At 39.9% G+C, this 16,242-nt stretch overlaps 1 protein-coding gene across 3 annotated transcripts in view; it reads left to right on the top strand.

Annotated features, from left to right (window-relative positions):
- The window catches only part of Wdr7 (WD repeat domain 7), a 359,330-nt gene that overhangs the window by 25,624 nt on the left and 317,464 nt on the right, over nucleotides 1–16,242 (top strand). For all 3 annotated transcript variants that reach the window (XM_008855378.2, XM_008855377.2, XM_008855376.2), the window contains exons 5-7: nucleotides 3,715–3,889; nucleotides 9,492–9,568; nucleotides 10,921–11,040. In XM_008855378.2, coding sequence (XP_008853600.1) covers nucleotides 3,715–3,889; nucleotides 9,492–9,568; nucleotides 10,921–11,040 — 372 coding nt within the window. The remainder of the gene's footprint in view (nucleotides 1–3,714; nucleotides 3,890–9,491; nucleotides 9,569–10,920; nucleotides 11,041–16,242) is intronic.

The raw sequence follows: 16,242 nt of genomic DNA, 5'->3' as shown, positions 1-16,242 counted from the left end.
TCTGTAAAACAAAGCAATAGCAGCTTGTCAAGAAAGAAAGCTCTGTGCTAACACAGATTCAGTAAGCAAAATGTTTGTTGGGAGTGGTGATTAGGCGATGTGGGCCTTTCCTAACTGTCTCTTACTCTAGCAAGGCCCCTTTAAAATAGTTTCACCATGGTTTTAAATTAATATGCTCTTAATTTAAAAGGCGTATGTTGGGTTGGGGAGATAGTACAGTCAGTGAAGTGCTGACAAGGACCTGAGTTTGATTCCCAGAACCCATGTAAAAAAGCTGGACTTTGTGGCATGCGCGTTTAAACCAGTTCTGGGCACGTGGAGACAGATGGATCCCTGGTGTTTACCAGCCAGTCAACTTATCCTGATTTTTGAGTTTCAGGCCAGTGAGAAACCTTGTATCTAAATAATAAATAAATAAATAAATAAATAAATAAATAAATGAATATAAATAAAAAAAAAACTACAAAAAACCCTGACAGTGTTTGAGGAATGACACGAGTTTGTCCTATGGCCTCCACAGCATGCTCACATGTTCATGTGCACCCCCACATGTACACTTGCACATACATGAACCCACATGCCTTCATACATCTACATGCAAAAGACATTTATTTTGATCATGTGAGCAATCAGTAAGGCTTACAAAGAAAAAGGGCTAATAAAATGATATAGATTCATAGATTTTATTATTTATGTTATAAAACTAAGTATCAAACATCATACATAATTGACTGTTGTACAATTTGGAATTATGGTTTAAAAACTTTTGGCTTAAATATTAGGGAAAATTATCTATTTATGTTTAGCATATTTTGAATAACAAAAAAAATCAGATCCCATATTAGGCTGTCCCTAAATAGAACATGATTTTTGCAGATTCATGAGCACGATGGCAGTTTACTGTGTGCATCTCACTTGCTCAGGTCCAGAAAGGCATTGCTTTGATAGACACAGAAATCACATAGTAGAGCCAATTTGTTATTATATGAGACATCTCTTTTATTTATTTAAATTTTATTTTTTAATTGAATTTTTGCAATTTTCATACAATATAGTTTGATGGTATTTAGATCACCTCTGACTAACATATATAATATATATGTATATATTCATATAAAAGCCTGTAGAGTCTGATTTGTGTTCCCAAATGTCCTTCAGTGTGGGTCCATTCACTGGGTCCACTAAGAGTTTCATTTGCGAGTTTCATACAAGAGTACAGTGCAATTTCATCATACTTATCCCTTCTTCCCCATCAAACTCCCCCCATGCCCCTGCTATGACCCCCCACCCCCCAATTCATGTCCTCTTGTTCTTTAACTATTATTGTTTCTACTGAATCCAATTAGTGTTGTCTGTACGGACATGGATGTGGACTTCACCTCTTGAGCATGAGCAAGCTATCTGGAGCTCTAAAGAAAGTGACCTTTCCTCTCTCAGCAGTCTTGGATTGCCTGGAGCTCCTCAACTGGGAGTGGGGTCTTCTGAGCTCTTCCCTCATATTGGGTTTCTGGAATATTGACTGGTGTGGTCTTGCACAGGCACCCACATTGCTGAGAGTTCATGGGTGCAACTTCTTTATTATGTCCAGAAGATACTGGAGATATTTTTAAAAAATATTTGTTATTTTTATTTTTTATGTGTATGCATATATTGCATTGTATTGCATGCATATATGTAAGTGTACCCATGTCGTGCAATGCTCGCAGAGGAGAGAAGAGGCCATTGGATACCCTGGAACTGGAGTCACAGACAGTTGTTAGGTGCCATGTGGGTGCTGGGATTCAAACCAGAGTCCTCTGTAAGGACAGCCAGTGTTCTTAACCACTAAGCCACCTCTCTAGCCCCTGAGATATCTTTTTAAAATAAATATTTTTATTACTTTTATTTCATTTTGTGTATATTGTTTCTTATATAGGTATATCATGATTAAGAAAAATACCTCCCCTTGTTCACAGTGTTAAGCTCTGAGAATAGGAGTAAATGAGTGTGGGGCCAGACTGGATCCTGGATTTCATAGTTTTTGCATTGCCTTTTGTGCTTCTCTTAGCTTTCACTCAAGTGATTCATTTAGCAGTCTGGCAGTGTCTTCACCCCCTACAAATCCAAGAGAACTGGTCCACTTAAAGATCCACTGTTTTGTGAGGTTAAAGGAAGACGTGTCCTTTGATACATTGTTGGTCTTACTTTGATGGTTATTCTTCCTCTGCTCTTTAGTCAGAATTTAATTCTGATTATAAGGTATTTGAACAATGTCGTGGTTAATTTCAGTTGTCAACTTGACACACTTGGCCAGAGGGAACCTCAGTTGAGGAATTGCTTCCATTGTAGTGGCCTGTATTCTTGTCCTAGTTTGCTTTTTGTTTTTGTGATAAAACAATGACCAAAGACAACTTGGAGAGGAAAGGATTCATTTTATTTTGTTACAATCCATCATTGAGGGAAGCCACGGCAGGAACTTAAAGCAGGGGATTGAAGCAGAAACCATGGAGGAATGCTGCTTGCTTGTTTGCTCCCATGCTTATGTTTGGCTACCCTTCCTAGAGAGCTTAGGCTCATCTGCCTAGGGATAGTACCACTCATGTTGGGCTAGGCCCTCTGACATCAATCAAGAAAATGCCCCCACAGACATGCCCCTCAGGCCAATCTGATAGAATTCCTCCATTGAGGCATCATTCATCCTTACCTCTGTTCTATATTGAGAGCAGTAGCTGATTTCCTTGTTACTATGACAAAATACCTGACAAGAAGAAACTTAAGGGAGGAAGGCTGTATTTCAGTTTATAGTTCATGTGGACGTAGTCTTCATGGCAGGAAAGATCTGGTGGCAGGGGGTGTGAGGTAGCTGGTCATATTGTATCTGCAGTTAGGAAGCAGAGACAGATGAATGCTCATGCTAAACTTGCTTTCTCCTGAGTCCCAGCTTATGGAATGGTGCTACCCATATTTAGGGTGGATTTTCCCACCTTACTTAATGCAATCTAGAAATTCCCCCACAGACAAGCTCAAAGATTGGTCTCCTAGATGACTCAGGAGTCTGCCCAGTTGACAGTATTAATCACCACATTAACAACTTGTATTCACTTAGAATTCATACTGGTTTTGTGACTCACGTGACCTTCCTTGTTGATTTAATTCGTTAAACTGGTTGTATTCAGATGTTTCATTAATTAAAAAAATCCTGTTTCAGTCACTAGAGATGGAGATAAAAATATTTGTCATGACTTTTTGATCTGTAAGAGTTCAAAAGTGAGTCTGAAATTTTTTCATGGATGTTTAAGAAGATTAATATAACCCAACGTTGGTATGCCTTTCTGAAAAAAATACTGGAAGAATTTAGTCTTAGTAGAGTATCATAATATACTTAACGAATGCATATTAATCGATATTAATCTAGTAGACTAAAGCAACACATTTAAAAATCTTGTTTCTTCAACATATCTTAAAATGAAGTGGAGATCTTCTTTAAAGGGTAAAAACTCATCCAATTTTATGTCCTACAGGGCTTTTACTGAGTTCATTATTGTATGACTGTATTAATTCAACTGTGAACCTAAAAATTTACAGCCACCTTTGAAAGAGATGTATCCTTGCTCTGGAATGTGTTACTGAATATGTTAAAGCTGTAATGAAATGCTTCTTAAAAAAAAAAAAACTTGAAAATAAAATTTGAAAATTAAAAAAAAAAAAATCTTGTTTCTTTTAATTTGGATTTAGTTCTACCAATTCTCTGTTGGAAACCAGCGAGAAGGAAGGCTTTTATGCCATGGACATTACCCTGAAATCCTCGTCGTGGATGCTACCAGCCTTGAGGTGTTATATTCCTTAGTATCAAAGATATCACCAGACTGGATTAGCTCCATGAGCATTATCCGATCTCACCGGACACAAGGTCAGTGCGGTACACCCTTTATGAACTTGAACATTTCCTGTGATGTTCTATAATTGATCAAAATTAATAATAATTTTTGTTACATTCAAGAAATATTAGCGCCAATAATATGTGATCTGTCTTCCTCATAATGGACTTTTGGCTGAATTAATATTTAAACTCATAAAGTGGGAGAGTATCTTCATTCTGTGGGATGGCTCGGTAGCTCACTGGTTTTGGGCAGTCTCAGTCTATGTGGATGGTTTTCTGAAGTGGGGCAGAGTGCTGTAACTGTTGGAGTGTGGTGAAGGGAAGAACTGTAGCTTCATGTGTGTTTTTCTGGAGTCTGGTTTTATCTTTTGTGAAGAGGCAGCATTTCCTGTGGGGACAATGAAGAGAAGAGATATAATTGAATGGTTTTCTGTAACTGCCTGGTTACTTGCCACTCAGTAAATATTACTGCTTTTTCTTCATTTTTGTTGAAACCTTTCACTGAAAACTGTAAGGGTAAACATAATTGTTTTTTTTTTTAATGAAAGAACAATATTTTATGCAAACGAATGTATATTCTTCCAAGACTTTGGGGGTGCTCTTCTAAGTGGTTTCAGGTTTTGTGCTTTTCTATAAAGGTTGGCAGTGCTCCACCACTGCCACCAGGAGGACTTCATTATTTAGTACTGACAGTATCAGGCATCATGCTAAGCACTTAACATAGGTTCAGCTTTCGCTGTAGTAGTGGGGGTAGGTGCTCTGCTCTTGTTATTTCTATGTAGATGAGGCTTAGGGTGGTAGAAACTTTGCCTAAAAACAAAGAGCATCTAGCTGACTGGTAGCCAAGTGGACCTCAGTGTTGTTACTTTAACCATGTCTCCTGCCTGTGTCCTGTGAAGAAATTGCCTTTAGTTGTACAGGAGCTTCCCTCAGGAGTGTCTAATCTTTGTGTGTGTGTGTGTGTGTGTGTGTGTGTGTGTGTGTGTGTACCTAAACTTTTGACATTGCAAAGCCACGTTATCATGTACAAAGTTTAGCCCACAATTGAGTTACCCTGTCTCCCATCACTCTCCCACTCCCCCAAAATCATGAGGCTGGAAAGATGAATCAGTGCATAAGAGTGCTTCACTTCCTGTGCAAGGATGAAGACCTGAGTTTGAATCCTTAGCACCTATGCAAAAAGCCAGATGTGACTGTTCATGCCTGTAACCCCAGCATTGGGGAGAGGAGACAGGTGGAGCTTAGGAGCTCAGCCAGCTTAGCCCGAACAGTGAAATTCTGGTTCAGTGAGAGGCTGTCTTTTTTTTTTTTATTTTAATTATTTTATTTTTAATCACGTGTATATGTGTTGGAAATACACATGTTTGGTTGCAGGTGCTCTCATAGTCCAGAAGAGGGTGTTAGATCCCCTGAAGCTGGAGCTACAGGTGGCTGTGAGCCTTTTTATTTATCAGTGCTTGGAACTGAACTCAGGTCTTCTGCAAGAACAATATGCTCTCTTAATCACTGAGCCATCTCCACAGCCCCCAAGAGCTCCTCTCTTAAAGCAATAAGGTAGAGAATGAAGAGGACAGCCAATGGTCTCCACATTTGTGTTCTTGGCATGTACACCTATACAACTATGCACCCATGTACACGAACCACATACCAAACAGAATTCCCCAAATCCCTTCCCAAATATCTCATAAGTATAGTACATTTATGAGTTTTGTGTTGGACTTCTTTCATAGCAATCCTCAGCCTCATGCAGCTGTATCTGGCCTGTAGGCCACAGGTAGGACTTGCCTGATAGCTCTTGAGACTGGAAATCAGCACATAGCCTTTTAGTAGGTAGCCATTCAGCAAATATTTATGTAATGAGGTACAGAGGATGGAAATACTTAAAGGACACATTTTAATGAGGAGGAGGGATATATACACAAGTAGCAGTTTGGCATGCAAATTACAGCAAGGTGCAGAAAAGTGGAGAGGGTGGCAATGAAGGGTCTTTAGTCAGTTGGAAGGCACTCAGATCAGATAGAGTCTCATGTATAGTTTGGGAAGATCTGAAGGAGTTTGGCAGGCATAGGGAGCAGGATGTTTCTGGTAGAACAAATAGTCTGTCCAAAAATTGTCTAGCATTGTGTGTGAAGCCTGAAGTCATGTTCTGGAGAGGAGTGAGTGGAGGAGTGGCAGGAATGAGATAGGTCATGAAAGGCTTCGGGGGTCAGCCAGGGAACTTGGGATGGCAGCCTTGAACTGTAAGGGCCAGATACTAAATCTTTCAGGTTCTGCAGACCAGACTGTCTGTATTTCAAATACCGTTAAGCTGTGCTGTTGTAGCACAGATGTGCCCACAGATGGTCCATATATGAGAGAATCACTGTGTTCTAATAAAGCTTTATTTACAAAAAGCCAGTGGACTTGCTGCTTCCTACTGTAGATAACAAATAGTACTTTGGTAAGAGTGCTCACAGAGACTTAGGTTTCAAACCTTACTTTGGTGATATTCTTGCAGATGGCTTCTGCAGGAGAACACCAACTACGAGATTTTTCTAACAGTTTGGCCTGAAACTCCAGTGGCTACTGGAGCACCTTACTGTGCTTCCCACAGGCTCTTCAGAGTATTGGCTCTAGAGTTTGTTAATAGGTACTAGTGAAAAAGGAGGGTTTTATTGTCAGTATATTTGGGAGAATGGTGGCAAAATAAATTGGAGTGGGATTCTTTTATGTTTTACAATATGCAGTAGAGAATTACTGCCTTATTTTTATTATAGTTTTCCAGACAACAGGGAATTCATTGATAGTATGTTTACCCCTACTCTTAGTTGCAATCAATGTTTTCTTTAAATAAAATAAAATAAAACAAAATAGGACTATTTTAGCTAGGTGTGCTATAGTACACGCCCTGTAATCCCAGCACTTGGTAGGCTGAGGCAGTCAGATTGCAGTTTAAGGCCTGCCTATGCTCAGCAAGACCCTATTTTAAACTCCTTCTTCTCCAAAGCACTCTATGAGCAAACACGTTGTATATTTTCATTTTTTAAAATTTTCTTCATATACATGTAACAGTGTGATTTGAATACAATACAATGTTAACTTGACTGGAAAATTTGTAGGTCATACAATTCTAGATGTTTTCACTTAGAGTATTACAAGCATACTATTTAAAACCTACATTTACCCTTTCTTGTCTGTAATTTGGGAATTTTAGATATGTTGGTTTGTTATTTTAGCTCCTTTGTATAGCAGGTCATGAAAATGTGGTAATCACTGCATTCCAATATCTCTCTTGCCTAGGGAATTTCTGTATGCAGTACGCTAAGATTTTTACTTGAAAGATTCAAACAGTTCCAGCTGGGCGTGGTGGCTCATGCCTTTAATCCCAGGCAGAGACAGGCGGATCTCTGTGAGTTCAAGGCCAGCCTGGTCTACATAGTGAGTTCCAGGCCAGCTGGGACTACAGGGAGACCCTGTGTCAAAAAGACCAAATATATAAATATTCAAACACTTCCTTTAATAACAGTAATAATTAACCTTTATTGCAGATTTGGTATGTACCAAGTATTATATCTGTGGTATGTCTTAATTTTCCTAACAACCCATTAGGGAAGTACTATTGTTTATTTATATTTGCTTCTGAATAAGCACACCAAATTTGATAGGCTGGTTAAGTTAACCACAGTTCATTGGTTAATCAGTGAAGAAAACTGAGCTTTTGGTTTTAGCACACACCTTCCTCATCTTCTGAGTTTACTGTATTACTGTGATGCTGTGACTGTCCCTGATCAGAGGCTTATGGATTAAGGTTTTATATTGTGTCTGATTTTTTAAAAAATTCCTCTCCTGCCCCCTCACTGCCTCTTTTCTCAACTACAACAACCAACATAGAGGAAGATACCTGCAACCTCAAAAGGTGTATGGACTCTGCACTACCAGCATGTAAGCTGTTATGTCCCCACTGGTAACCAGCCAGCTGTCCTGAAATTGAATTCAGTTCCAGCACTCTATCAGATCTCACAGGGTGAAGACTCAATTCCCAAGTTTGTCCTTTGTTTTCAATTTTGGTGGCAGTCACAAGCACCAGCTTGTTTTACCTTTGTTTTTGATTGATCAGCTGTAAATCCTCCTCAAGTGCTGTGATTTGCACTCATAGCACTTTAGGAAAAACTTATATTTATTACTTCAAAAAACAATTATGTTGCCAGGTGTGGTGGTGCACGCCTTTAATCCCAGCACTTGGGAGGCAGAGGCAGGTGGATCTTTGTGAGTTCGAGGTCCAGCCTGGTCTACATAGTAAGTTCCAGGAAGTTGGGGCTACAAGGAGACCCTGTCTCAAAAAGACACACACACACACAAAATTACGTGTATGAGTGTATTGTCTCATGTGTGTAAGTGCACCCATGTTGTGCAATGCCCACAGAGGTCAGAAGAGGGCATCGGATCCCTTGGAACTGGAATTATAGTCAGTTGCTAGCCCTGCCATGTGGGGGCTAGTAATTGAACCCAGGTCCTCTGCAAGAGAATTCAGTGCTCTTAATCACTGAGTCATCTCTCCAGCCCACCATATTTTATCACTTTTTTTTTTTTTTGTCATTTTTGAGATATGATCTCTTTGTAGCCCCAGCTGCCCTGGAACTCACTATGTAGACCAGGTTGGCCTCGAACTCACAAAGATCCGCCTGCCTCTGCCTCCCAAGTGCTGGGATTAAAGGTGTGCACCACCACGCCCGGCAATTTTATCACTTTTTAAAAAAATAAACGATAAATACAGACAATTCAGATAAAAGTTGAGGTTGTAGTGGGTTCAGCGCTTCCATCCCTTCCCTGGGTGTTCCATGTTCTAGGACCCTCCACATCTCAGCTATCCAGAAGCTCTTGGGACACTGTCCTTTGGGATCCTTATGGGGCAGGGCCTCTCATAAAAGAGGGTTTCTAGCAATCTTATCAGTGAGGAGCAGAGACTTTCTTTATGGGTGTTACATGCCTTGAGAAAGAGAAGCTTTAGATTCCATGGTGAGCCAAGTGCCATGGGTAGAACCCCACATGTGTACGTGTGTGCATGTGTGCATGTGTGTGCGTGTTGTGTGTATGTGTATGTATTTATGTAATACTGGACATGATTTTCTTTTGGTCACAGAACGTTTGGATGGCCGGTGCAGCAAGTGGGAAAGGGAGAACAAAGTGACTGTTCACCTGTGACAGATAATTAAAAGTTGTAAATTGTTTTGTTTTGAGATAGAGTCTTAAGACAGGCCGAGGCTGGCCTTAAACTTGCTATGTAGTCAGGGTGACCTTGAATTCCTGATCCTTCTGCCTCTACCTTGTAAGTGCTAAGATTATAGGTGTATATTATCATGTCCAGCCCAAAATTTTGAATTTTGAAGAACGGAAGTTAACATAACTATAAACCTTTAAATTATTAAAAACTTACTGATTAGAAAAAAAATTCAAGTGGTCAGAAACAGTTTTCCTTCTATCCAAATTGTTGGTGATTCTTATTAACCTGTGTCTCAAAATCTGGGTTCTGTTTCATGAAATAGGGAATTGTGTTTTTCTGTTCATTGTTTAAGTTCATCAGAGCAAGCTGTTTTAATGTTTCAAAAAAAAGCATGCTGTTTGTAACTTGGACTTCTGTCCCTTCTTGGTTTAGAGGACACTGTGGTAGCCCTCTCGGTGACAGGTATCCTGAAGGTGTGGATTGTTACCTCTGAGATAAGTGGAATTCAGGTAAGACAGAGATAGACAGTGGTTTCTGTCTTTATTATATAATATAAAGCTTTAGTAATCATGTGCTTCTCCCTTTTTCTTTTTCTTTTTCTTTTCTTTTTTGGTCTTTTTGAGACAGGGTCTCCCTGTAGCCTCAGCTGGCCTGGAACTTACTATGTAGACCAGGCTGGCCTCGATCTCACAGAGAGAGATCCACATGTCTCTGCCTTCTGAGTGCTGGGACCATGCCCTGCCAGCCTCCATTTTTTTTTCTTGAAAGGAAAAAGCTTTTCTATTGAAATAGTCCTATGAACATAGTAGAAAAGTTGTACTGTTTGTGTGAGTGATTTTTTTTTCCTCAGTTTTGATAGACATGTCTGCTCCATCAAGGTTATTACCTAAATATATTACAAAGAATTTGAATTAGAGAAATGTAAAAGAGGTGTTTTCTTCAGCTGCTTTTCTTTAAAAGTTAAAAGGTAGTTTACTTGAATGAAGCAAATATAGTGAACTACCCACACTAGTTACTTTTCTATCCCTATGACAAAATACGTGACATCCTTCCTCTGAGGGAGGAAGGATTTGTTTTGGTTTGTAGTTTCGGAGATTATAGTGCAGAGCCCTTGGCTCAGTTGATTCTGGTCAATAGTGAGAGACAGTAACATCATGGCTGTGGGAGTGTGGAAGACGTGGAGACTGTCACCTAATAGCAGCCAGGACACACAGAGAAAGGAAGGGACTTAGGACCAGGCAGAACTTTCAAAGGCATGTCTCTTGTGACCAACTTTCTAATCAGAACAGACCACCTAATATTTCCAGAGCATCCTCAATATTGCACCACAGACCAGGGAAATAAAGTACATAATGAGCCTATGATGACATTTTCCATTCAAATACCATCAGCATCCTGTCATAGTTCTGTAGAGTAGAATTCTGTTACTTATTTTTTACAATAAAATTTATCAATTTTCTGACTATTGATACTATTTTCAGATGAGGAAAATTTAGGGATTAAACTTGGGAAAAACTGGAGGAATTGCTCAGTTTTATCTTTTTCTTTTAACTAAAGTACATTAAAAAAAAAAAAAACCCTACAGGATTATAGCAAAATTCCATTATCTGCCATTTCTGGGGAGGACAGTGTCTCAGCAGGATTTAGATCTTGGATAGCTTTGTAGCAAAGATATTTTTCCCCAGCTGTTTTTAGGGTATGTTTTTGCTACTTTTTACTGTCTTGACTCTTACCTAAGGAGCTATAAGAAAACTGTATCAAATGGTGCTTTTTTTCACTGTTAATGTCTTTATTATTATGTGGTAACTTTAATTAAGAGCCCTATTATTCCTGAAGTCTTAGAAATCTTTCTCTTTTTCAGGATACTGAGCCGATATTTGAGGAGGAATCCAAACCAATTTATTGCCAGAATTGTCAAAGCATCTCTTTTTGTGCATTCTCACAAAGGTCACTTTTGGTTGTATGCTCCAAATACTGGAGGGTAAGTTAAGTAGATAAGTATGAAGCTGCATTTTTATCCTTTAAAAGAAAAGTTTAATTCACTAGATGTCCAAAGATAACCCCAAGGAAGTGCCTGGTGCAGAACTTCTGCCATTTGGAACTCATGTCTGATTTGGATGTTTTTTGAGGCATTGGGCCTTGGCTCTCTGTAGCCCCTTTTTTTTTTTTTTTTGTGGTTCATGAAATGAATGAATTAGTAATTATATTTTGTTGATCTTAATTTCTACTTTTTTACTATTTCAGTTATTATGTATAGTATACGTGTTGGTAATAAGGTTTCTGTAGGTTGAACAGTTCCCATTGTAGGACCCAAATGATTTTTATTTGTTTGTTTGTTTATTTACTTATTTCCTGCCTTCTTAGAATTGGAAAAAAGTCGTCTATCACTTGAGCGCTAATGATGACATGAGTATGTTTTTTCTACCTTGCTTGTCTTTTATAATAGAGGAATAGCCAGCACATTTTGAGTATTGGCTCTGTACTTAACTTTTTCAGAGCTTTCCGTGTATTGTTTCTTTCAGTCCTCATACTCTCTGAGGCCAATTTGCTTATTATTGAACTTTGTATACCAAGTTACTCTAAAACTTAACATAGTAAAACAGAAATCTGTTGCCCATTTTTGTGAATGGTGATCTGGGCTTAGTTTACCAGTGGTCCAGACTCTTTCATAGGCTGTCATCACAGTATCCTTTTGGAACTGTGACCTCATTTGCAAGTTCAGCTTTTGGAGGATTTGCCTCCATGCTTCTTCACGTGGCAGTTGCAGACCTTTAGCCTCCCTGGTGTGCCAAGGAGAAGTGTTTCCATCTATTGATTGCCATATATCCCTCTTCATGGAGCAGCTTGCAGCATGGGAGCAGGCTCACCTCAAAGTGAGCAAGAGAAGGTATGTTTAAGATGTCTTGATCTTGGAATTGAGATTTCATCCTTTCTGCCATATTCTGTACTCTAGAAAGAGTTGCAAAATTCAGCCTACACACAATGGAGGAGGGTGCTGGGGAGCCATCTGAGGGGCTTCCTACTCCAGTAGGAAATGTTAGAGAGGATAAACAGCTTGACTGAGGTCGTAGCAGTGTTAGTGGAGCTGCTAGGCTCTGGCTCAGGTAGTCTCTCAGTGCTACTACATTATATTGCCTCGTAGAACATGGAGTTGAATGGGTTTCCTAAGCTTAGAGGACAAGGCATGGACCCCAGAGTGAAGGACTGATTAGGGGATAGAATGTTAATCTTATCCTTGTCACTGCTACTGTTTTAGAGTGAGATTTGGGAGGAAATGCTGGTGACTTGCTCAGAGTAGCCATATGGTAGCCTTTTATCACCTTAAAATTTAAAACACACGTGGGCTGGGGATGTAGCTCAGTGTGCAGTGTTTGCTTGGCATGTATGAGACTCTGTTCTATCACAGACCCCCAACCCCCTTTTTAGGGAGCACAACCAAAAAAAAAAAAATCTTCCTCACATGTGACTAGTAACAGAATGCGGAGAATACAGCGACAAGCTTTTCTCGTACATATCCTTTCCACCGAACTTCCCTTTCTCTCCCCACATGTATTATCTAGTACCAGTTGCTTATGTGTGCATTTGTCTTAGTTAGCTTTCAGATTGCTGTGATAAAACACCAAAATCAACTTGGGGAGGAAAGGGTTTATTTGACTTACAGCACAGTCCATCACCAAAGGAAGCCAAGGCAGGAATTCAGGGCAGGAACCTGGAGCACAGACCATGGAGGAATTCTGCTTACTGGCTTGCACCGCTGGCTCATGCTTAGCCTGCTTTTTCTTATATAACACAGGACCACCCGCAGGAGTGGCACCACCCACAGGAGTGGCACCACCCACAGTGGGCAGGGCCCTCCCACATCACTCAGCAATCAAGAAAATACCACACAGTCATGGCCACAGGCCAGTCCAATGAAGAAAATTCCTCAGTTGAGGTTCCCTCTAACCAGGTGTGTCAAGTTGACAACTAAAGCTATCCAGCACACCATTAGAAAATGAGTACCTAAGTGAGAATGCAACCCCTATAATGACAAAAAAATACTTATTATGTATGCATATGGTAAGTAACTTTTCCAGTATTATTAAAAAAACAAAACAAAACAAAACCTCCTTCAAACAAGAAAACAAGAAAAAGGAAAGCTGAATGTGAAGGCAGAGACAGGTGGCTCTCTGGGAGATTGAGGCCAGCCAGTCTACATAGAAAATTCCAGATCAGGTGGGACTACAGGGAGACCCTGTATCAAAAAACCAAACCAAACAAACAAAAACCAAAAAAGAAAAATATAAACAGTGCATTAGGAAAATGAACCAAACTATTTCAGAAAAGGAGAAAACCAGATGGTCAGTAAATATATAGAAAGATACAGTTTTAGCCGGGCATGGTGGCACATGCCTCTAATCCCATTACTTGGGAGGCAGATCTTTGTGAGTTTAAGGCCAGCCTGGTCTACATAGTGAATTCTAGGCCAGCTGGGGCTGCAGGGAGACCCTATTTCAAAAAGACCAAAAAGGGGCTGGAGAGATGCCTCAGTGGTCAAGAACACTGACTGTTCTTACAGAAGACCTGGGTTCAAATCCTAGCACCCACATGGCAGCTAAAAACTGTCTGTAACTCCAGTACCAGGGGATCTGACAGCCTCTTCTATCCTCTGTGGACACTGCACGACATGGGTGCACTTACCTACATACAGGCATAAAACTCATGCACATAAAATATAAATAATGAATAAAATATTAATAAAAAGAAAGAAGGAAAGAAAGGTTCAGTTTTAGTCATTTGAAGACTAAAGCAAAGTATAATAAAGCTGAGCCTAGAGAGATGGCTCCGAGGTTAAGAATGCTTGATGTGCAGTCATAAGGACTGGAGTTCAGCTCATAGTACCCAGATGACAAGCTGGATGTCCTTGCAAATGTCTGTAACCCTAGACAGAGGTGGTAAGGGGACAGGCGGATCCCCAGGGCTTGATTTCATCCTAGCTGAGATGAGAGCCCCATGAGAGACTCTGACTCAAAAGAGTAGGTAGTAGGAGAATGATCGAAGAGGACACCTGATGCCCTCTTTTGGCCTCTACACACATGCATACACACAGACATCCCCCTACATATAAATGCATAAATATATACTTAGAACAGAACCTTCAACTAACCAGAATGAGTTTTTTAGCTCTCCATTACTATAAAGAAATTGGAATTTTTTTTTAATTTTTACAAAAGCTTTATTGAGAATTTCATACATGGATATAAGGTGTTTTGATCAAATCAATGCCCACTCTCTTCATTCCAACATCTCCCATAGCTCCCCATCACTTTTTTCTTTCTCTTTTTTCCTTCTTTCATTTATTTATTTTTTATTTTTTAAAATTTATTTTATTTTATTTTTTGTCTTTTTGAGACAGGGTCTCCTTGTAGCCCCAGCTATCCTGGAACTCACTATGTAGACCAGGCTGGTCTCGAACTCACAAAGATCCACCTGCCTCTGCCTCCCAAGTGCTGGGATTAAAGGCGTGTGCCACCATGCCCAGCACTCATTTATTTATTTTTATGGGGCTTTTGGGTACTGTAACATTCCCCCCTCTGAAGAGGTAACCCTAAAATCTTTTAAGGCTTAGATACAACCCAACCTCCCAAATACTTTTGACAGTTTTGGCCTTTGGAACAGAGTATGTTGCTAACAATCCCAAGGACATTTTGACTTTTAGCCAAGAAACTGGTTACTTTTCTTTGGGTTCTTTTTACCCTAACTGCCTAGCCAGTTCCTATCTCCTATTCTTATCTCCATCCTCTGAAGGGGTTACCCAAATTGGAAATTGGCAGTGTTTTATGGCTCCACAAATAATTGTGACATGTTTATTTTTTTCTGTCACTCACTGGCCAGCCCCATGCTTACAAAACAGCAACTCACATTTCTAGTACAAACAAACAATGGGGTATTCACTGAGGCAAGCTCTCATCCCTTCAGTGATGATTCATTCCTGAAAAACTGCCAGTATCTGACTTGTTTGATTCCTTAGAAGATCCATCTACCCTGATATGGCTCAACACGCACCTCAAATGAGCATCCTTTCCCCTAGGGTGGAGGGTAGAACATTTCTCACAGAAATTAGGCTGAGGGACATTTGGGTACAAATGCCTGAATGAATAGTACTTGGCATGTGTGGTGGGTTGTATGAGGTTCTTTAGGGGTATGGGGGAGGCATGGATTGGGGAGGGGATCTAAATTTGATTAAGAACTGTTGTATGAAATTGCAAAAGCTCAATAAAAAAAATAAACTATAAGCCATTTTTTGGATACAATTGAGGCAGTGGGTAACAGTTCTTGCAACTAATAATGTAAACAAAAAACATAAAACAGAAAACTTTAAAAAGTATTTTATTTATTATTTTTATGTGTATGTTTGTATTGCCTGCATGTAGGTAAGTGCACCCATGTCGTGCAATGCCCGCGGAGGACAGAAGAGGCCATCCGATGCCCTGGAACTGGAGTTACAGACAGTTGTTAGCTGCCATGTGGGTGCTGGGATTCGAACCTGGGTCTTCTGCAAGACCAACCAGTGTTCTAAACCACTGAGTCATCTCTCCAGCTCCCAAACAGAAAACTTTAATGAGATATCTAGAAGGCTTTGAAAATTGAAACACTCTGAAGTATTAGGGTTTTTGGTTGTGGTGGTGGTTTTTTTTTTGTTTGTTTATTTTTTGTTGTTTTTTTGAGACAGAGTCTCAAATAGCTCAGGGTGGCTTTAAACTTGATATGTAGCCAAAGATGACCTTGAACCTGATCCTTTTGCCTTCATCTGAGTGCTGGGATTGTAGGTGTTATAGGTGTTTACCACCCGACCCCTTTTGTACAGTGCTAGAGATGGAACCCAGGCATTTGTACATGCTAGGCATATACTTTACCAGTTGAGCTACATTCCTAGCCAAACTTCATTGTTTTCTCTAAAGAACAGTAAAATAAAAACTAGGCCATTGAAGAATGATGAATTCTCATTTTCCATGGATAAACAGCGATTTAGCTAAGTTAGCAATTTAGAATGTCCCTTTTTTTGGGGGGGGGTGGGGGGAGGTAAAGGTTTATTTGGATTACATCTCCCGGGTCACAGTCTGTCTCTGAGGGAGCACGAGGTAGGAACTCAGAGCAGGAACTTGGAGGCAGGAGCTGAAGCACAGGTCATGGAGGAACGTAT

This window comes from Nannospalax galili, unplaced genomic scaffold (assembly GCF_000622305.1).
Source record: "Nannospalax galili isolate Female #2095 unplaced genomic scaffold, S.galili_v1.0 scaffold567, whole genome shotgun sequence".
Lineage (NCBI taxonomy): Eukaryota > Metazoa > Chordata > Mammalia > Rodentia > Spalacidae > Nannospalax > Nannospalax galili.
Note: the sequence above shows the minus strand (reverse complement) of the source record. Positions and strands in the feature narration are given on the sequence as shown.